The sequence below is a fragment of the Ranitomeya imitator genome, chromosome 6, assembly GCF_032444005.1.
Source record: "Ranitomeya imitator isolate aRanImi1 chromosome 6, aRanImi1.pri, whole genome shotgun sequence".
In the NCBI taxonomy this organism is placed as follows: domain Eukaryota; kingdom Metazoa; phylum Chordata; class Amphibia; order Anura; family Dendrobatidae; genus Ranitomeya; species Ranitomeya imitator.
The window spans coordinates 290,374,159-290,398,344 of NC_091287.1; the positions used below are offsets into that span (position 1 = coordinate 290,374,159).

General features: G+C 41.9%; 1 protein-coding gene across 2 annotated transcripts in view; it reads left to right on the forward strand.

Moving 5' to 3' along the window:
• The window catches only part of LOC138642470 (cytochrome c oxidase subunit 4 isoform 1, mitochondrial-like), a 104,172-nt gene extending 99,993 nt beyond the window's left edge, over nucleotides 1-4,179 (forward strand). For both annotated transcript variants that reach the window (XM_069730645.1, XM_069730646.1), the window contains exon 5: nucleotides 3,980-4,179. In XM_069730645.1, coding sequence (XP_069586746.1) covers nucleotides 3,980-4,113 — 134 coding nt within the window. In that variant the 3' untranslated portion in view covers nucleotides 4,114-4,179. The remainder of the gene's footprint in view (nucleotides 1-3,979) is intronic.
• The last annotated feature ends 20,007 nt before the right edge of the window (nucleotides 4,180-24,186 follow it).

Sequence of the window (24,186 nt, forward strand, 5' to 3'; positions counted from 1 at the left end):
GGTCGCTTGGCCAAGAAAATTACCAAACTGCATCATGTGAGTGCCATGACAGTTGGAAGAATATGAAATTATGTCTGTCCATCAACAAGTAGGCTCATCCCAAGGTGTATCAGGTCTGGCGCGGCAAACACGACAGTGGAGGTGGCTTCTATGCATCATAATAGGGAGATCAGAGATATTGATGCAAGCACCATGCGACGCACATTACACAAGTCTGGAATGGTGGCGAGAAAAAAAATATGAAGAAGCCTCAACTTCAATATTGTTATAAGAAGAGTCAGTTCAAGTTTGCAAAGAAGTATGAAAAGTGGATATTAAAAGATTTTAATCGGGTGATTTGGAGCGATGACACGAAGGTCAATAGACTAAGCTCTGATGGGTGCAATTAGGTCTGAAAGAAACAAGGGAAAAAGTGACTAACGGATTGAGAAATTGAAGGAAATGTCAAGTTAGGTGGAGGAAGCCTGATGATATGGGGTTGTTTCACAGCCAAAGGCATTGGATCCTTGACCAGAATATCGATGGTGGTCTCATTGCTGAGCTACTGTATATGCGAGTATCCTACAACATGATTTACTTTGTACACTCAAGTACTATTGGTATGAAAATGACAACAGTGTTCCAACAGGACAATAACATGAAGCATATGTCAAGATTGGTGAAGAAATTGTTCAATGAAAATGAAGTAGAGGTGCCGGATTGCTCCCCGAAAGTCCCCAGACCTCAACCCAATCATACACTTATGGGTAAAGTTGAAGAAAAAGCTGTATACATACCCAAGTGAATCGACCAGTATGCACCATCTTTGGGAACGTGTAGAAGAGACCTAAGATCAAATTTTGGTCGACACGTTTGAATCTGATTGAGAGCATGCCCAGAAGGATTCAGGCAGTGTTGAAAGGCAAAAGGTGGATTTACAAAATAATACAAATTAAAATTTAGATCTTAAGCAACAAAACAGTAACAATGCAGTGACATGACAAGAATCTGCAAAACTAATGATATCCTAAACAGTTGCAAGTCAAATGTAAGTATGTGATATCCAAGATGATCGTCTATAAAATGATGGTAGTCTCAAGTTCAAAGCAGAAGTGGTTAATGAGATATGGAGCCTGGAAGTCAAAAGTTCAAAACATTTTTCTCTTCACTGTCTATAGTGTTACAATCCATTTTTTCCCCAGACATCCCCTTTATATAAGGTAATGCCCCTTTTTTCCTATATCTGTCTAGACATCTTTCACCACATATTAACCAATGCAAACCCTTCCTCTGTCTTCATTTCCTAACCATATGGAGCAATGATCTAGCTACAACTTCATCGGAACAGTGCTCACAACTTGGCTGATAACTACCTCTGTTATAGAGTAACAGTTAAATGTTAGAGTCTTGTATAATGGTGTACTGGGAAATAAATCAACGGGTAAATACTCTTAATACTTAGTGAAACTCTCCTTTATGAAGTGAATGTACTTTTAAACTGCATAAGTCAATAATGTCAAAACTAACAATACATCATTGGACATGTTGCATCTCCTACACACAAACAAATATAAGTTTTTTTTCTCGATACGGAAATAAAGATTTAGAGAAATATTAATCTAGGCTCGGCTGTGATAGAAGTAGACAAATACTGCTTTGCATAGAGTTTGGAGTATAAAAAGTCCCTTTAAAGATGTCCAGTAATGCTTTCAAAGATATGTGTAGACACCAGGGCTTTGTGCATAGGGCTTTGTTTAGAACAATAGAGACTATCCCACTGTAGACTACAGGTGCCAGAAAGCAGTGTGACATGCCAACCTTTTAAAAGTGGCACTGATACTTTAAGGAGTGCCTGGAAAGCAAGTAATAGCAGATAAAGTATCACAAACAAGGCAATAAGTTGATATTTACATGTAAAGTGAAATTTGTACTTTGAAGGCCCCGATTGGTAGGTATGTTGATCTTCTTAAATTTATTAATACTGCTATGTGCCTACTAAGCTTAGTACTGGGAAAATCTGATCCACCTCATTAGTGTTGTTGAAAACACCATCTGGTTTTGTTGCTGAATGAAAAGAATCCCAAACAATATTAGGAATTAAAAAAATAATTTCTAGAAGTGAGACGTTACTGTGGAATAACAGAATAATAGACTGCAAAATGAGGATTACACTCTTTAATTAAGGGACATTTAGCAATAACAAGCTAGAAGCAGACTTGATAAATGGCTGAAAAATAAGTGATTTTCAGTTGGCGGAAAGTGAAAGGAAATAAAAATGAATGATATTGCAAAGGAAGTGGAGGAAAGACAGATAGATGTAGATGGCTCGGACTCGGAGCAGCTACACCGGCAGAGGAGTCGGGCTCAGAGAATGGCGGCAGCGGTTGATTTGTGTGGTCAATGCAAGATCACCTCTTCAGTCAAAACAGAAAATGGAAGAGCGGTGAAAAACTGGCACTTAATATCTATCATTTTACAAGTAGACAAGGATTTGGGAGCCCACTTTTCTTAAAGTTGAAGAATACGATAGTATATAGTGTTGATTAGACTGCCAAATTCCTCAGATCTCAATACCATGAACAATTCTTGATGTGTTGGAAAACCAGGTCTGCCCCACATTATAAGACGTATGGGGATTGCTGGTAATGTCTTGGTGCCAAATATTACACCTTCAGAAGTTGTATAGAGTCACCTGAAGGTATCAGAACATTTTTGGGAACATAAGATGACAAACAATTAGGCAGATGGTTTAATGTTCTGGCTATGCAGTCTATATATGTGTGTGTATGAGGACATCACACCATATACAAGATACAAAGGTCTAAACTTCTTACCTGTACTGTGCTCTGTCCCAGTTTGTGCCAAAAATAGAGATTAGGGTCTTGATTTTAAGGGCGATATTGTGGCATCATTTACGATTAGGGGGCAGACTTCCATATGTATTGACATGTTCTTGACCATAACCTTACAAATCCTGCATACACCGTTGTCTGGGTAGGGATAGACTGAATATATTTGGACTCCTGATATATTTTATTTTTGTTGAACTCATAAAACGCTTATTTTAATATCCAGATTATACTTCCATTCTGGCATGCTCTGTCAAAGTAAGTACACCAGCCTCACCAGGTTGGAGATCTATTTAACAATGTATTCTGTTTGTATAGTGAAATATGCTGACTAGGGTTGAGCGACTTTTACTTTTTTAGGGTCGAGTCAGGTTTCGCGAAACCCGACTATCTCTAAAGTCGAGCCGAGTGAAATCGGCCGATTATGGCGAAAAGTCGGGGATCGACCGAAACACGAAACCCAATGCAAAGTCAATGGGATTTTTTTCTCTCTCTCTCTCTTTTGAAAATGAACAATCCGTTTCGCTCAACCCTAATGCTGACAGATCCACTTGAAATAAACTTTGCATATGAGTTTATGTTTTAAAGCAGGTAAACTAATCATTGATAAAAGTTTTAATAGTATGTTAGTAGTGTCCGTGATGGCGTACTGGTAGGATATACTTTCACTTATTGAATGATGGGGTTTACTGTCTGTTCCCTTATAGAGCCTTAAGATGATTTTTTGCTTGCACAGTAATGCTCCAAGCCCCCTGCAGTGCTGGAAAATACTTACATGGCTCCATTCACAGCAGGTTGCCAGAATTACAGAAGATATAATGAACCAACTTCTGTTCCTGCATTCTGGAGATCAGTGGAAGTGGCAGAGTTTGGACACCTAGTGATCATAATTTTATGGCATATATTAGTGATACGCTATAATATTAAATGATGGCAATACTTCTTTGAGGAATAATGTAACATTTATCATTTTGCATTGCTCTTTATGTCTCATTGACATGTATGGATGAATAGGTATGGCATTATGAACTGCAGTAACTTGTTGATAATGAGTTTGCCTAGCCAGGTTCCCAGAGATCAGCTTCTGTCTGTGTGGTTGGAAAAACTTCTCGAGCTCCATATGTTTGCTAATGGCTTCTTTTTCTCCTCAGTGTTTGGTCCAGTTCCTCACACCCTCTCCGATGAATGGATAGCGATGCAAACCAAAAGAATGATTGACATGAGGGTAAATCCTGTCACAGGCTTCTCCTCCAACTGGGACTATGAGAAGAATCAGTGGAAATAGTCAACTGAATATGACCGTGTGTCAGAAATAATACAATAAAGTGCTTACATTTGATATACATGAAAACATGTTTTGTTTTGTTTTTCATATTTAGTCCAAGCCTACATACAAAACCACTTCTCATCCTACTTCATCAGCCATATATACGATATAATACACAGATATCTACAACAGACCTGTGTCTCAGGCATACTTAAGGCAAGATTGCACCATGCTGCGCTCTCATCAGTTCCTGTCCCCAACGAGGCTGACAGTATTATAAGCACTACAGCCAATTTCCAAGGAAGCGAATTAACTTATATGTATGTTTCTGACATGTGGGGTCTAACCAGATAACCGTTGGACAACGGTTGGCAGAACAATGGTTCAGCCAACAGCTATCAACTCTCCCTTACATAAGAACTCTCTATGTTAGAGCCTCTACCGGACATCTCTGGCGGCTTATTTCTTAGAGAAAAGAAGCACGCCGGATCCTTATATGATCTTTACATATGATATCGTGGAAGTGACACAGGCCGTGTACACATTAGACGGTTGATAAAGATTCAAAAAATTATTTAAAAATATAATACATTTTATTCAACAATATTAAAAACATAATACGTAGAGAAGCAGAAATGCCGTTAGTGGACGGCGAACAAAAGGTGAAGGACAAGGGGAATATCACATAAGGTTCAGAGTGAGTAACTGAAAGGGGTAAATAAAAGCATAGTGACTCCCCTAAAATAGATCACTATATATATATATATATATATATATATATATATATATATATATCTACTATATAATTGTCTAAGGGTCAATTCCGTCTTTCTGTCTGTCACGGATATTCATTGGTCGCGGCCTTTGTCTGTCATGGAAATCCAAGTCGCTGATTGGTCGTGGCAAAACGCCCACAACCATTGGCACGACCAATCAGCGACGGGCACATTCTGCCGGCAAAATGGCCGCTCCTTCCTCCCCGCAGTCAGTGCCCGCTCCATACTCCCCTCCAGTTATCCCTCACACAGGGTTAATGCCAGCGTTAATGGACCGTGGTGTAATGCACTCCATTAACGCAGCTATTAACTCTGTGTGACCAACGTTTTACTATTCATGCTGCCTATGCAGCATCAATAGTAAAAAGATCTAATGTTACAAACAATAATAATAATAAAAAAGTTATTCTCACCCTCCGACATGTCGCCCTGTCCTCGGCAGTGCAAGCGGCAGGTTCCGGTGGCAAGGATGCTATGCGAGAAGGACCTGCCATGACGTCACAGTCATGTGACCACGACGTCATCACAGGTCCTGCCCTCATACCAACCCTGGGACTGGAAACTGCCGTGTGCACCGCACACAGGTGCCAGGACTGCAAGGGGCCTTCGGAAGGTGAGTATATGTTTATTTTTTATTTTAAGTCTTTTTTAACCTGTTACATACGTGGCTGGGCAATATACTACATGGCTGGGAAATATACTACGTGACTGGCTAATATACTACGTGACTGGGCAGTATACTACGTGTCTGTGCTGTATACTATGTCGCTGTGCAATATACCACGTGGCTGGGCAATATACTACGTGGCTGGGCAATATACTGCGTGGCTGGGCAATATAATATGTGGCTGGGCAATATACTACGTGACTGGGCAATATACTACGTGGCTGGGCAATATACTATGTCACTGGACAATATACTGTACTATGTCACTGGACAATATACTACGTAGCTGGGCAATATAGTGCGTGGCTGGGCAATATACTATGTGGGCTGTGCAATATACTACGTGGACATGCATATTCTAGAATACCCGATGCGTTAGAATCGGGCCACCATCTAGTATATATATATATATATATATATATATATATATATATATATATATATATATATACTAGCTATTGAACCCGTTCTACGCCCGGGTGGTGAGCATTTATATTGGTATATGGTCTCCATCCTGGTATGTGCTGCTCCATCCTGCATCCCCATCCTGTCATGCGCTGCTCCATCCTGCGTCCCCATCCTGTCATGGGCTGCTCCATCCTGCGTCCCCATCCTGTCATGCGCTGCTCCATCCTGCGTCCCCATCCTGTCATGCGCTGCTCCATCCTGCGTCCCCATCCTGTCATGCGCTGCTCCATCCTGCGTCCCCATCCTGTCATGCGCTGCTCCCATCCTGCGTCCCCATCCTGTCATGCGCTGCTCCCATCCTGCGTCCCCATCCTGTCATGCGCTGCTCCATCCTGCGTCCCCATCCTGTCATGCGCTGCTCCATCCTGCGTCCCCATCCTGTCATGCGCTGCTCCATCCTGCGTCCCCATCCTGTCATGCGCTGCTCCCATCCTGCGTCCCCATCCTGTCATGTGCTGCTCCATCCTGCGTCCCCATCCTTATGTGCTGCTCCATCCTGCGTCCCCATCCTTATGTGCTGCTGCATCCTGCGTCCCCATCCTTATGTGCTGCTGCATCCTGCGTCCCCATCCTTATGTGCTGCTGCATCCTGCGTTCCCATCCTTATGTGCTGCTGCATCCTGCGTCCCCATCCTTATGTGCTGCTCCCATCCTGTGTCCCCATCCATATGTGCTGCTCCATCCTGCGTCCCCATCCTTATGTGCTGCTGCATCCTGCGTCCCCATCCTTATGTGCTGCTGCATCTGTGTCCCCATCCTTATGTGCTGCTGCATCTGTGTCCCCATCCTTATATGCTGCTGCATCCTGTGCTGCTGCATCCTGCGTCCCCATCCTTATGTGCTGCTGCATCCTGCGTCCCCATCCTTATGTGCTGCTCCATCCTGCGTCCCCATCCTTATGTGCTGCTCCCATCCTGCGTCCCCATCCTTATGTGCTGCTCCATCCTGCGTCCCCATCCTTATGTGCTGCTCCATCCTGCGTCCCCATCCTTATGTGCTGCTCCATCCTGCGTCCCCATCCTGCGTCCCCATCCTTATGTGCTGCTCCATCCTGCGTCCCCATCCTTATGTGCTGCTCCATCCTGCGTCCCCATCCTTATGTGCTGCTCCATCCTGCGTCCCCATCCTTATGTGCTGCTCCATCCTGCGTCCCCATCCTTATGTGCTGCTCCATCCTGCGTCCCCATCCTTATGTGCTGCGGCATCCTGCGTCCCCATCCTTATGTGCTGCTCCATCCTGCGTCCCCATCCTTATGTGCTGCTGCATCCTGCGTCCCCATCCTTATGTGCTGCTGCATCCTGCGTCCCCATCCTTATGTGCTGCTCCATCCTGCGTCCCCATCCTTATGTGCTGCTCCATCCTGCGTCCCCATCCTTATGTGCTGCTGCATCCTGCGTCCCCATCCTTATGTGCTGCTGCATCCTGCGTCCCCATCCTTATGTGCTGCTCCATCCTGCGTCCCCATCCTTATGTGTTGCTCCATCCTGCGTCCCCATCCTTATGTGCTGCTGCATCCTGCGTCCCCATCCTTATGTGCTGCTCCATCCTGCGTCCCCATCCTTATGTGCTGCTGCATCCTGCGTCCCCATCCTTATGTGCTGCTCCATCCTGCGTCCCCATCCTTATGTGCTGCTCCATCCTGCGTCCCCATACTGCCTCTGACCCGCTCGGCGCCGAGTGCTGGGGGGCTGAGCAGGCGGGGACACCGGCGCGCTGTGGGGGTCAGGTGCCGGTATCGCCGCCAGCTCAGGCCCCCCAGCACTTACTATACTCAGCTGTCTGTCCCGGTCCAGCGCTGCGCGCCGCCATCTTCCCGGTCTCCTGGCTGTGACTGTTCAGTCAGAGGGCGGCGCCGGCGCGCATTAAGCGCGTCATCGCGCCCTCTGAACTGAAGGTTACAGGCCGAAGACCGGGAAGATGGCGGCGCTCAGCGATGGAACGCAGGACAGGTGAATATAGGCGATACTCACCCTCCTGGCGGTCCCTGCTTCTCTGTTGGAGATCGCGGTGTGCGTTCAGTGTGAATGCATACCGCGATCTCCCGGGAGCGTCACTCTGTGAGGCCCAGACTGCGCCGGCGCTTGCGCCTGCGCAGTCTATAAAGGCTTCGGACAGAGTGACGCTCCCAGCGTTATATTATAGATATATATAAATCAACCAACCACAAAGACCCTCACTATGGTGGCAATAATACAGGAACCTAAGCTAGTAACCAAGCTGGTACATGCATAGTGTATAACAGAGGTCCCCAACCGCCGGTCCGCGGACCAGGACCGGGCCGTTGGGGTTTTTCAGCCGGTCCGCGGCGCCGCTGACAGCTAGCTTCGTGGCCCTGCGCCTGGTCAGAGCACGCTCTGTGACAGCTCGCAGCTCCCGGCAGAGAACATTATGCAGGACGGGGCGGGGCGTCAGGCGGGTCTTAGTGACACAGCCCTCCTGCGCAGCATGGTGTGTTCCTGACGGGGTGGGGCGGCAGGCTCTCCTCACTGACACGCCCAGTGGCGTATCTAGGGGGGCGCAGCCGGGGCGCAGCCGGCAGGGGGGCGCAGTCGGGCCGCCTCATTCGGCGGTCCGCAGTGTCTCCCCCGGCGGCTGCATTCTGCCGCCCCCGCTCAGGGAGTCAGCTGTTCTCTGTGCCGACTGTCAAGCTGACAGCCGGCACAGAGAAGCTGCAGAGCGCCGGCTCCCAACAAGTGCAGAGGTGGAGGGGAGCCCCTGCAGGGTGGCTGTGACGGGCAGGGAGAAATCCCTGCAGCTCCACTGCCCAGCGATCTGTCTTCCTGCTTCCTCTCACACAGACGCGCCGCTGGATGACGTCATCATTCAGCGGCCGGCTGTGTCAGAGGAAGGCAATGAGATGCTGTGGGAGAGTGCGAGGAGAGGTGAGAGGGGTGTGTGAATGTGTGTGTGAGAATGTGTGTGTGTGATTGTGTGTGTGAGAATGTGTGTGTGTGAGAATCACATTCTCATTATAAATGTCATAATTATATGATAAGTATGCACTAAGCTCCACCCCTCCATAACTCCACCCCCATATGACCAGAGCCCCGCCCCTGCCCCACCCCCACCCCACCGGGCCATGGAAAACTGGTCTTGCTTAAAGCCGGTCCCTGGTGCAAAAAAGGTTGGGGACCTCTGGTGTATAAGATCCCTCTTAATGGAATGAACAGGGGCTGGAAAAGTCAGAAGATGGGTGCTAATTATAGGCAGAGCATGTCGTATTTATAGGCCTGGTGCAAACAATATGAGTACTTATGATGGAATGTATGTTACCTGTATGGAAAGAATCAGTCTTGGAAAAGTGCTCTAAGTGTGCCCTCACCCCGACGAACGTTTCGCTGCCAGCTTCTTCTGAGGGCATGTCAGGGTGAGGGGTGGCCGTGTATTTAAATAGACGCCATCCAATCAGCGCTCACTAAGTGAAAGAGGGAGACCAGCCAGTCTCGCCAGCACATTTCCTAATGGCATTTCTGCTTCTTTACGTATTATGTTTTTAATATTGTTGAATAAAATATATTATATTTTTAAATAATTTTTTGGATCTCTTCTTGCCTTCCCATATTTATTTGCATATGGGATTTTGTTGTCTTATCGTGATTGAAGTGCCTTTCCCTATATAGGACATTGTGTTGACTTATTTATCTTTTATGCTGTTTCTATAACAGATTGTCCAATTAAATATGGATTTCAAAGCCAAGGATTTGACTTGGCGTTCAAAAGATGTTGACATTTTCAAGCAGAATGCCATCAGTGTTTCACAAGATGCTTCTATTCCTATTAGGGAGCTAATGTTTAAATATAGGAATGCACTTCACAGAAAAAACAAAATTTGGTAGAATCGGGCTTCACTAGAGAATTATATAGGCAAAAACATAATTCCACATGGTCTGTGTCCAGCTGTACCCCACTTTTGACCTGCAAAATGATTAGTTAACCAGCAGGTGAATAGACACAGCTTCCACCTGTTCCTTGGATTTCATTAAAATAATTATTGAACAAAATACATCTTCCTTGAAAACTATTGACATTGAACTGGAATCTGTATATAAGTCATTGCAAACCGGCATGTCTGAGGAACAGCTCAACAACTGGCTTAAAGATCTTGGTAAAGAGGTGGACAAATGGGAGGAGGACATTAGCCAAGAGAAATTAAAGAAATATATACACACTAAGGATTATGACACGCATAAGGTATATCGTTGGCAACAACAGAAGACGACGACGGACATCATACATATGACATCTAGGGATAGATCAGGCACCTCTAGCATTTCTGAGAGCAAAAGCAACACTTCAGCAGGCGGTTCCGGGTATACTAGAGCCTTTTACTTGAGAAGTGCGGGGCGTAGAAAACTCCCAGACGTGTTTAATAAGCCACAACAACAAAGGAAATATAGAGACCAACTAAAGGTAATCAACCTATCTCAACATGTCCTGGCACACACTGAGGAAAATCTCTTGGGAAGTGGGCATACTTTTTCACCTTCGTCCCATTTAGATGCCTTTGCTGCATTGAAAGACAGCCTGTTTGCCAGGAAGATCGTACTCAAGAAATCACATTTTAAACATGAACAGCAGTCAGTTTTTTCCACTGAGGAGAAGAGAGGCAGTTCATATCTTGGAATCCCTAGCAAGGGAGACAATCAAAGGTCAGTACCATTCCCCCCCATCTATTTACAAAATAAAAAAAAATTCCCTTTACTAGGTCTATGCCCTACAGTAGAGGTATTTACTTGACTAGTGACCAAAGATATTGAACAACTGACATCCAACCAGAGAAACCATAATAATTTGTCTTCTGAGGAACAAAGGGCATAGAAAAACCTTAGATCCTGGGAAAATGTGGTGTTCAAGCCAGCTGATGGGGGGGAGGGAAATCTGGCAATATGACCTATTGATATGTATGAATGACAGGCATGCAAATTACTCAATGACAAACAATGTTACAAAATACTGACATATAACCCCCTGTTTTCTTTACAACAGACACTGATTACTGTCCTGGAGAAGGCATTTAATGATGGACTCATCTAAAACTTTTCATGGACAGATTTCAAGATTATCGCCCCAAATTATCCACATTGTACCTCATTCCCAATGTACACAAAAATTATATGGACCCTCCAGGGTGACCGATAGTGGCTGGGAATGGGAGCTTATGTGAGATTATCTCAGATGTTGTGGACTACTATCTTAAGCCATTTGTCTCCACTCTCCCTTCATTCTTCAGGGACACCAACCAAGCCCTACAATGGATAGCTAGAGGACAATATGCTGTTGATGACAGCTGACGTAGAGGCCTTATACACTTCAATCAAGCACAGTGATGGCCAGGCCGCAACATCATGGTTCCTATATTGCAGCAATTTGGAGGGTCCCCTGGTTGACTTCATCCTGACTCTACTTGAATTTATATTGACGCACAATACTTTCAACTTCAATTGAAATGCTTATCTTCAACTCCAAGATACAGCTATGAGGGCATCTTGTGCCCCTTCATATGTGAAGTTGTTATTGGGAGCCTGGGAGAGAAGTATACTAATGGGGGGTGAAATTGTGGAGATGGGAAAAGTCCACAAATGGATGAGATGCATTGACGGCATCCTGTTTGTCTAGGAGGACACAGACAAAGAACTTGGGGTACTGATATGTAAACTAAATGTCAATTACCTTAATGTGAAACACACTTTCAAATCTGGCAGGAGTTTTGAATTCCTGGATGTGTGGATTGAAGCGTCGGATGACGGTGTTCTGCATACTGACGTGTACAGAAAACTGACAGCAACGAATTCGTATTTTATGGCTGATTTGGCCCATCTCAAGAGTACCATTCATGGCATCCCCATTGGCCAGTTTTTGATAGCTAAAAATATCTGCTCAGACCAAAAAACTTTTGAAAAACAGTATATAGACTTCACAAGAAGATTTGAAGATAGAGGATACAGCCGCAAGATGATCTGCAGAGGATATCAGAGGGCCATTAATACGTCTAGGAATGAACTATCATATGGGGCCAAAGAGACAGGTACGCTTTATTTCCACATATAATAGCCAATGGCACAATCTCATCAAAACTATCAACAGACATTGGAAGTTTTACTCATGGATCCCGTCCTTAAACAAATTATACCTCCTTGTCCTCCATGTGTGGCTAAACGTTGTGTGAATTTTAAAGATCTCCTAGTCTGCAGTCACTATGAACTTGCTAAAAAGAAAAAAGGTGACATATCTTCTTCTTTGGGATTTTTTTCCTTCTGGTCTGTGCAAGGCTTGTCTTAACCTCATCAAAACTAAAAACTTAAAAATTTTTGACAGATCACATATATACAAAATTCGGAAACATTTCACCTGCATTTCTAAGGGAGTGATTTACCACGCAGAATGTCCGTGTGGTAAAATATATAATTGGACTAACCACCAGGGAAATAAAAATCAGAGTGAAGGAACAATTGAGAAAGCAGATCTGCTAAAAATGCTACATAGTTCTTTTAAGAGACATCACAAATGTAATTCTCGAGGCCTGCGTATCAAGGCAATAGACCAACTGGATTTAGGTTCCTGAGGAGGCGGCGTAGGCAGACCCTTGGCACAACTTGAAAGCTGCTAGATCTACTGTCTAGGTAGCCTTAGTCCTTTTGGCCTTAATAAAAACATGGGTTTTCCAGCATTCCTAAAATAGGTGTATTTTTTTTTATGGGTGGGTGGGTATCTGTTTTTTTCTTTTTTGTCTTATCATGTTTTGAACACCTTTCCTCTTTATTCTAGTATACTGCTTATCATGCTTTGGCTCATAGGAAGAGGACACGGACATGGATGATTTGCTCTACGATGGTTCTAAGAATAGTACACCAGCAGGAGGGAATAAAGAAGCTATTCATGTTTTACCAGAGGGTACTCCAGCACAAATTTGTCCTAGGACTCTCAAGTGATATAATTAATGGCTCTGATGATTCCATCTCAGAATTTTTATTTTTGATGTGATTTTTAAATTCTTCATTTTCTAGCCCTTTGGTTTGTCCCCTAAAGGTTGCTACATACATCAGTCTTAATATATTTACATACCCTCTAGACCTTAATTGTAGGTTGGGTTTTTGAGAACTATGGTTAGTTCCTTCTTTATATTCCACTATCCAGGAATTCTTTTTGTAATAGCAAGTTTGTTAGCACTTTATAAACACATTGTCACTTTATATATTTTTATACACATACACACTTTAATAGAGATACTTCTCCTACATAGTGTAGATATGCTCTCTTCACTGAGCCTATTAAGGTTTTTTCCTCTATATGCACTTTCATCTTTACATTGATATTCACTGTCACTTTAGGATATGTAAATCTTCTTATTGCTGGACATTATATATATATATATATATATATATATATATATATATATATGTCTGGGGATTCCATTCATCTTCTTAGTAATTCCCCCCCTTTCTTTCCCCCTTTCTTGTGACACCTTGTAGACTTAGACATTTTTTGTATTATGTATGTAATATTCCTATGTACCATCACTTTGTCTATATTTATTGTGTTTAGCACAGTCACTTCAATAAAAAATGGTCTCTCTCTTTTTCTTCATATTGGCTGTTTATGTTAATGGCTGGCATTTCATTATTTTGTTCACCAGGGTTAACTTTCAGCCTTTAGTATATATTCCTATATATGAATTATATTACTACTTAAGTTTATTTATGTGATCCTTTTATAAGCACCTTATCTCCCTATAGCACTCCCGTTTTCCTACATCCCCAGTCTCCTTAAACCTATGGTTCAACATGGACCATCCTTGTGATATTAAGTACAGTATCTCCAATTTTACTTATTATTTCAGTACTATAGGGGTTGATATTAATGTCAGCACATTTCCATACACTGTCTCCCTTGGTTATATCATATCCATGATCTCGTAACTAACAATTTAGCTTTTCCATTGTCCTCTCTACCCTTCATTCCTTTGAGTCCTGGAGCGTTCCTGTCTGTATGCATGCATGGCTTTCCCTACCTCAGACACTTCCGATGACGCTCATACACTGACACGTAGCCTTGAGGTTTACGTGTCATTGAGCTTTACCAGGAAGCATGTCATTAGGAGGAGGGCAGAAGTGCTCTGCGCCGAAGAGACAGGCCAGTCTCCTTCTTTCCCCTAGTGAGCACTGATTGGATGGTGTCTATTTAAATACATGGCCGCCCCTCACTCTGACACGTCCCCGGGAGAAGCCAACGGCAAAACGTGCATCAAGGTGAGGAGACGCCTACAACACATTTCCGTGGCTGATTCTTTCCATACAGGCAACATACATTCCATCATAAGTACTCAAATTTTTACCACCAGGCCTATAAATACAACATGCTGTGGCTACTGTTAGCACCCATCTTCTGACTTAGCCAGCCCCTGTTCATTCCATTAGGTTATTTAACTTCGGTTCCTGTATTATTGTCACCATAGTAGAAGTCTTTGTGGTTGATTTATATATATTTATATATTGTGGTCTGTTATCTGTTTTAGGGGAGTCACTGTACTTTTATTTACCAATTTCCGTTACCCATTCTGAACCATATGTGATAGCCCCATTGTCCCTCACCGTCACCTTTTGCTTTTCTGCTTCTTTACGTATTATGTTTTTAATATTGTTAAATAAAATTTATCATATTTTTTAATAATTTTTTGGATGTCTTCTTGCCTTCCCGTATTTATTTGCATATGGGATTTTTTTGTCTTATTGTGATTGATGTGCCTTTCCCTATATAGGACATTGTGTTGACTTTGTTGATAGAGATGGACAGGTTTGGCTAAAATTAATCTTATGTGTATGAGGGGGCATTAATGTGCACAATTACATGCTGTATGTTTACACAGACGGGAGAACTCCTCACATCTGGTTGGACTGTAGGCAAATTGTGCCAATTTGGTCAAAACAGCACAGCACAGCAATGAGTAGCAGCTAATGCTGAGTACCTATTGGATGTTGTCCTTGGTGGGTTTTGACCTCACAGACATTGAACAGCTCCATTACATTTTTATATCTGTCTACTTCCAAAGATAATAGCAGATGATTGGTAGTTGTGCCAGGTGTCGGGCCCAATCGGACACGGATGACCTATCTAATGGATAGGCCAAAATATGCTTGGACAACTTTTTAAAGGGAATCTGTCAAGCTTCAAACTGGCTCACTGGAGGATCCTTTGTTACCTGAGAATTTTGCTATAGACTTTGTCGCGGATATGTCAAAAATTTCATTTCATATAGTGAAGTCTGTGATTAAGTCCACATAAAGAAATTACACACTGTAGAATTTCCACACAGAAATCTTCTGCAATAGGTAGTTGAGATTTATTGAAATGTCATCTACTTACCTGATAGAGTATTGCATTCTAAGGTGTTTTATATGCCATACTAATGCTGCAGTATTTGAAAAATGATTTAATCCCTCAATTAACCAACTACTCACGTCTCTCTGTGATTGACATCATATACAATGCTGACTGTGATGGCACCACTATGCAATCTGTAATAATGCCCAGGGAGGTGGGATTAAAAGATCTGAGGCAGAAAGACGCTTCAGAAGTCCAGTCCTGCCTCACTAGCATATGCGACACTACAAAATAAAAACTAATTCTTCAAACGCTTCAGCAACAATAGGGCACATAAAAGACGTTAGCACATTAAGGATATCTGCACCCCCATACTGCTATAGTATTTAATTTATTTAGTAAATGTAATTGATTTGATGCCCTTTGGGATACATTGAAAAAGAATTCACCACATTTATGATTTGATTTGGGCAAATTTTTGAGGAAAATGCATAAATGGATTCTCCCAATATATTCCATAGTCCAGCAACATGAGAAAATGGAGAAACAGGGAATTTTTTTTTAATAAATGAAGCATCCATTGCAGTGTGTTTATATGCAAAAAATGTCCCTATTGCTTTGCCTATATCAAATTTAATGTTCCCTCTATGTTTCATATTTCTTCATTAAGCCAATAATTAGTGATGAGCGAGTATACTCGTCGCTTGGGTTTTCCCGAGCATGCTCGGGTGGTCTCCGAGTATTTGTGAGTGCTCGAAGATTTAGTTTTTGTTGATGCAGCTGCATGATTTGCGGCTGCTAGACAGCTTGAATACATATGGGGATTCCCTAGCAACCAGGCAACCCCCACATGTACTCAAGCTGGCTAGCAGCTGTACATCATGCAGTTGCATGGACAAAAACTAAATCTCCGAGCACGGCAAAATACTCGGAGACCACCCGAAAATGCTCGGGAAGACCCTAGCAACGAGTATACTCGTTCATCACTAGTAATAATATAATGTGAATTACATGTGGGTTGAAAAGGCTCAACACAATGAGCAATTTTTAACCAAATATGAGATGGCTGAGCGGAGATGGAAGAGATCCCACTGTGCCGAGCACTTCATCGCATACAAGAAGTCCCTCGACAGCTTCAAGTCCACGCTCACTGCTGCAAAACAAACTTACTTCTCATCTCTCATATCCTCCATCTCACAACCCTAAACAGCTTTTCAACACTTTCAATTCGCTACTCTGTCTCCCAGCTCCTCCTCCCTCCCCTCTCATTTCTGCTGAAGACTTTGCCTCTTTCTTTAAACATAAGATTGATACGATCAGAGAAAGCTTTTGCCCACAGCACCCAATGCCCCTCTTAGCTGCTCAATCCTGTTCCTCCAAAACTAACTTCTCCACCATGACAGAAGATCAGCTCTCCACCATCCTGTCAAGATCATATCTCACCACTTGCACGCTTGACCCGGTCCCATCCCACCTCATCCCTAACCTCGCCACAGTCTTCATCCCAACCCTAACACACCTCTTCAACCTCTCACTCACAACTGGTGTCTTCCCCTCATCCTTCAAGCATGCCTCGATCACACCCATCCTCAAAAAGACCTCCCTCGACCCATCCTCTGTGTCTAGCTATCGCCCAATATCTCTTCTCACTTAAACCTCAAAACTACTGGAACAGCATGTCCATCTTGAACTGTCCTCCTACCTCTCCTCCTGCTCCCTCTTTGACCAGTTACAATCGGTTACTGATCGCATCACTCAACTGAAACTGGCCTAACTAAAGTCACCAATGACCTACTATCCGCTAAGAGCAAGCAACACTACTCTGTCCTCCTTCTCCTGTCTTCTGCCTTTGACCCTGTAGACTCCCTCCTGCTACAGATTCTCTCATCTCTTGGCATCACAGACTTGGCCCTATCCTGGATCTCGTCATATCTGACAGACCGAACATTCAGTGTCTCCCTCCCCCACGCCTCCTCCTCAGTTTGCCCCTTGTCTGTCGGTGTTCCTCAAGGCTCTGTTCTAGGACCCCTAGTGCCTTGTTTTTTGCTCATGTTTATTGTATTTGTCTATATTTGCCCCTTTTTTCACATGTAAAGCGCCATGGAATAAATGGCGCTATAAAAAATGTATAATAATATTAATAAAATATTGCATTGTTGTAGAAAATTTCGTAAGAAACTTAAATCATGGAGTCAGTTTTCTCCTATTAGTCCTTGTGAAAAAAAATGGGTCTAAATCAATATTTTAGTGGAGAAAATTGTATTTTTTCATTGTTCATTACAGCTTGCATTAATTCTTGTGAAGCAACTGAAGGGATACCAAATTTCCTGTCCGCAGTTTTAAAATATTTTAAGTAGTGCAGCTTTTAAAATAGAATCATTTTGTACGGTGGGGTGAGAAAGGGTCAAATCATAGGCCCGTCAAAGCTGAATAGGTTTGTAAAAAAAAAAAAATGGTAAATTTCCTTGAAAAAAATAAAAAGTGCTGGTAAATTTTAACCTAATATAACAAAATAAAAGGACGTTAAAAAAACGTATGCTGACATTAAGTCAAAATATGGAAAATGTTTATTATTTAGTTTGTGTGCTATGGTTATCTGGTTTAAAGTTATAATTACCGATATGTTCATTAAAAAAATAGCAAAACATATCAACCTAAACTTATCACTAATACAAAGTACAATGATATACAAAAAAGGTTGCACTCTATCGTGCAAAAGCATGTCTAATATGAAATATATGAAATATGAATAGCAAAATGGCTTTTGAACATTAGGAAAATATTTAAGAGACGCTTTGCACAGAATTTGATATAATCAAATAGTGTGAGCCCATCAACCAATCGTCAAGGTGGTCTCATAAAACTGATGGGTCCCTGATCTCCCTGTCCAAATGTGAACACTTACCGAAGGCCAATGTCTGTATGCCTGGGTGAATGTGGACACCTCTGTTCAGCAAAGCCTACATATGGGTTGACCGGGACCAAGTGTGATGAGATGCAATTAAAAACCACATGGTGATGGGAGGAGTGCGCAGTCAGTCAGCTAACATAGAAATGACAGAAAAAAGACTCGCACATCCAAACTAGTGTGAATAGGTGCATACCAGGAGCAGCTACCTCCATACATAAATATACAAAAAAGGTTGCACTCTATCGTGCAAAAGCATGTCTAATATGAAATATATGAAATATGAATAGCAAAATGGCTTTTTCTGTCATTTTCTGTCACAAAGTACAATGAGTCATGAAAACAATCTGAGAATCACTGCATTATCATCACAAAAAGAGAGGTCGGGTTTGAAAAATGCTCATTAGGACCAAAAGTGGCTTGGTCCTTAGGGGGTTTAAAGCAGTTTACATCATTACATCCCACCAAGGACAACATCTACATAAGTTTATATGTTCTCCCCGTGTTTGCGTAGGATTCATCCGTGTACTTCGATTTCCACGACACTCCAAAGACACACTGATAGGAAGGTTTGATTGTGAGCCCAAATGGGGACTACTGTAGTACAGCTCATTAAGTGTGATAGCCCTGCTTATGCCTATTGCTTGTCAGCTACATAACTATCTATTTATCTATATAGATACATATTAGAGCCATCTTGAGTAATGTTTACTACATGACACATTGTACTTTATATTATATGGTAAGTTTAGGTTGATATGTTTGTTTTTTAAATAAAAATACCTGAAATGACAGTTCTAATAGTTTCACGTCATTAGTGTTCAACAGTAGGGAGAAACGCTGGAATAAATGACCATTTGGCATATGCCCTCTACGTGTCAAAGGGAACAACAACAAAGCCAATCGTATTATCAGCCATTAGAGAATAGAAAGCATTGTCTGGTGTCTGGTTTCACTCTGTGTGGTCAGTTGTACTCCAGTGTTTTCTCACTCGAGCATCAGATCTTTATTCTTCATGAACATCTTACTCCCATCCTTATGTTTTCTAAATTTGTTTTTGTCTAGCATCTAATGAATCCAAATAATAATTGTTGGTTGCTATTAGCCTTACAGTGTTTCTCAAACGTTAAAATGTATTCACATCACTAAATAATTGTCTTGCATTATCGGCCACATCAATTAATCATCCTTGGCATGAACAGAACTATTCCTAAACAGCCAGTGAAGATAATCCATTGAGGTCCATTAGTGGTTACACAGCGTATCCCATTAATTTGAATGGGAGTTATGGCTGGTGCAGCCACATTGACATTAATGGACCTTGATGAATCACATCCATGTCTCACTAGCTTGAAACATCCATCTATTCAGATAACGCTAAAAAGTCTTTGCCAAGCTAATGAACATTAAACTTGCAAAAACAGTAAATATTAAAGTCCCAAATATAGAACAAAAAAAAAGTATTTGCCCTTGAAATTTAGAGAATTGTTGAGTAATTTAAAGCTTGTGACAGCATGTGTTTGATGAGTTGGAGCCCAGGGACTCCTTTTCTTATTTAATTGGACCATTCAGTACAGAGTAAGCACAAACTTATCATGCTGGGCAGCTGTCTTTGCAGTCATAATGAGCTTCCCATAGTCACTACTGAATACCCATCAACCCTCGCTTAGCCTTTCTCCTCTCTACAGCTCCAATCCTTGTCAAGTGATGATTTCATCTTTTGCATTTATGGGGTGAAAAAAATCATTTTGACAATGATTTGACATGTCCTCCTGTGCATACTTTAATAAAGTGGAAAAGCTCTACAGCGGCGCTGCTGTGATTGGTGTTAATGGAATGGCAATGTATTGAAAGCCTAATGAATGCCTAAATATTCTGGTCTTGACATTTTATGTCAATACAAACCAACAGCACATATCTTCTTAAGTGTGAATATCAGTCACATTTCTGAAGAACATATTACCTTTAATCATAGGATAGACTTCTGGCAGAAGGTAGAAAGACTAACTCTTTGTTAACAAAAAAGTACTTTGGTCGTGTTCTTACAAAGCAGTTACGGAACAGTTTTGGTGGTTTGGTATGGGATTGGTTTGAAAAAGGAATCGATATAGAACTAAATGGTCTTGTTTTCTAACATATCGTACTTAAAAATTCGAGTTTCTAAAGTAAAAAAATAAAATGAATTTGGAAACATTGGTCATATTAGCCCACACTATTACAAAAATCTAATCACTGTCACTGTATCTTTGGCATTTTAAAAGAATGTTTTCTCCCATTAATTTGGTTTACTTTCAGAGTATATTATGCAGTTCAAGAAAAGGATATGAGGGTTGTTAAATAGTAAGATAATGCTCAGGGAGAGATTTTTACATGAATACAAAACATTACAATTTGTAAAACAAGAACAAGGGACTCATTAAAGATTATTGTGTCAAAAATTCCCAGAAAATGGTTCGTCATGAGATAGGCTTTGATATCCTTCAAGTCTTCTGGGCTCAAATTTCTTTTTTTATTAGCAGGGTCCTAATATAATTAGCTGATCACAGGGACTCTTACTAATGGCACCCTCAGCAGTCAGTTACACTCTTGCCAAGTAATGTTCAGTCCCCCTGCGGTGCCACCACAAGGGCATTGCAGAATGAATAAAGTATTACACAGTGCTTAATGTAATTAACTGTAGTTGTACTTCACACAAGCCAGGTCCTCCTTAAGGTACCGTTACACTAAACGATTTACCAACGATCACGACCAGTGATACGACCTGGCCGTTGGTAAGTCGTTGTGTGGTCGCTGGAGAGCTGTCACACAGACAGCTCTCCAGCGACCAACGATGCCGAAGTCCCCGGGTAACCAGGGTAAATATCGGGTTACTAAGCGCGGCCCTGCGCTTAGTAACCTGATATTTACCCTGGTTACCAGTGAACACATCGCTGGATCGGCGTCACACACGCCGATTCAGCGATGACAGCGGGTGATCAGCGACCAAAAAAAGGTCCTGATCACTCCCAGCGACCAATGATCTCCCAGCAGGAGCCTGATCGTTGGTTGCTGTCACACATAACGATTTCGTTAACGATATCGTTGCTACGTCACAAAAAGCAACGATATCATTAAAGAAATCGTTATGTGTGACGGTACCTTTAGACACACACTCTATGAAGCTGCTCTCTGCTCTGGCTTATCGGCTCAGGTCCCAAATGAGGTACACATTGACTAATAGGGATTTAAAAATTAGATATGAGCAAAAAAGATCTGCTGGACCCTGGACCAGCCATGATAGTAGTCTGCGGTTACCATAATGTACGCATGGCATTGCAATGAGGACACTGCACCAGACGTACTAATCAGAAGAGTCACCAGGGATGCCAGCAGATCGGAAGTTAGCAGAGCTTTGGTCCAATAACCATGGTCTAAGAACGAGGTCACAGAAGCTGTCCTGTGAATCTTTTTGCTTTTTAAAAATGTATTTTTAAAGGCAATGACAATTATATTTGTAAAATCATTTTAATTACATTGAATAATGGGCCAAAGGAGCGTTGGCAAGAATGCAGTACCTGATCATCTGACCAAGTCAACCTGCCGCGATCAGATGATGAATGAGCCCATTCACTGAGCACATCATTTAATTGACATATGACGATTTTCTGCAGCTCATTTCCCTGTAGACAGGGGATGTGCCATCTTCAGTGTAGAAACTATATGGGGACCATTGGAAAGCAGAAGTAGTAGCTGGGTAGAAAGGCAAAATGAGCAATTATAAGTACACAGTGCTATACGATACGATGACTGCAATATATTAAAGAAGTCCCACCAAAGTTTTATCCTCTTAAGTGGGCACAGATTCTCTTTGTTGATAAGTGGGCAAGAAATGTAGTTGCAAAAAGGGCCTTTAAAAGCAGTTTTTGAAGTGCACAGCAAAAATGATGTGTGTTGTTAACTTCAAACTTTTTGTTGAGCAAATCCAGCTTTTAGTTATTGCTGCACTATCTAAGTATTTATACTCACATTTGCTTGTAGGCATTCAGTTTGTATTTTCCATTTTTAGGAACAGAAAAACTGAATGACCAAAGGCATCAGTAGTATTAAACATAAATAGGGAGCATTCTTTGAAGACGCATTCTCACTAAAGGTAGTACCGGCTCTAAATGCATCTCTAATGTAGTGTTAGTGCAATGATATAGTTACCTACTGCCATTGTCCAAAGTTTTCAGCTCCATTCTGGGGTTCCATTCTCTCACGTGACTGCACACTGGCTGCCTCACATTGGACTGTGTGTGTGAATCGAAAGTTGCTGGTACAATGTAAGTCTACGGAGCAACAGAACAAAGCTTCATACACTTATATTGTAAAAGAAACTTCTAGTTCACACAAACCCTAGTGTGATCCAGTAAGTCAGAATGTCATTCCCGTGAGCGAGAAGAGGCCAAAATTCGAGCAGGAAACTGGTGAATACTGCAATCTGTAAATATATTAATGCACTTAACCTAGATTTCATACATATTTAAAAAAGGTTTAAAGAATAAAAGAAAGTTGTGGAAGTGCTTCTTTAACTGCTTAGTGACCTATGACGTAGATTTTCATCACGAGTGAGGAGCCTGCTTCATACCAGCCCGATTGCTGGGGCATGCCAACAGGGGGCCCACATAACTGCCAATGATGATCCTTCTGCGAGTCCCATGTGAATGAGATGGTGGTCAATCATGCACACTGCCGATTCACACATTCATTTATTCTTATGGCAGTGTCGAAGACGAGTTGAGGTGGTCCCATTATAAGGGGGATCTTCCACATCTGAGAATATGTCTTTAAGGAGCCAATATGAGTTCAGTTATGTGTCCAATTTTAGAATAGAAAAAAACTGCATCAATTATGCAATGAGTCCATTTTAGATATTTTTTTCCGGAAAAAAAAAAGGGACAGAGAATCACCATGTCTAAACATAAGTGTGAAAGTAGAGGGTTTTTCCAGTTAACTACTTTTCTTGAGAAAAACCAAGAAAATCAGGGGTCTGCCTAGGATAACGCATTACATGAAAACATTAGGAATGTTTGGTTAACACTGTAATCTTTCTGAAAAGATAAAAAGAAATGTCTCACTCCGTGATGTGATCAAACACAATTTTAATGAAATATTTCTCACTTTTAAACTGACAGTGTACTCAAAACAAAATCTACATATTGCTACTTAAAAGTCGCAAAGCTCATAATGTCATCCATTTCTATAAAGCAAAATCTGGCTTTACACTTAAGATGCAAACGAAAGCTACATTGCACAAACATTACAAAAAATATAAATATGTACACACACAAATAGAGATACAAGTGATAATACAATGTTACAGTATGTTAGTGACGACAATACAATATACCGTGACCACAGATCTGGTTACTTCGCATACACTTGAACCTGCATATTCCTTCCCCTGTAAAGTGTGACAGTTTCATTCCTTTCTTTAAGACTGTTCATGTAAGGCACACAACCTAATAAAGGCACTGGCTTTGAAAGGGGAGTGGGATATTTATTTAGTTAGTTCTCCACCTGCTTTATAGTTTGCATTGCAAATGTTATCCTTTTAACTTATAATCATCATGGCTAAAATTAAATGTGATCTCGCTTCCCCCTGCAAACATACAGCCAGTTCCGCTGTCATGAACATATTAAAGAGGGGTACTCAACATAGGGGACAATGAAGCAGAAAGGCAAATCATGTCACTGATGTTACTTTGTAAGAACGGTCTTGGCTTTGTACACATGCTTAGATCATAATGAACAGGATTTCGGCACAGGCTGAAACATGCACAAGCTCAGGAGGGAAATCGCCTGGACAGCTGCTCGTATGTATTCTTGGTTAAAACAGAATACGAATAGTACACACACGAGAAAGATTCAATGTGAATACTGGGTGGGTAGTGCTGGAAATACAAGCAGTTGTGATAGTTATCTAAATTATTAT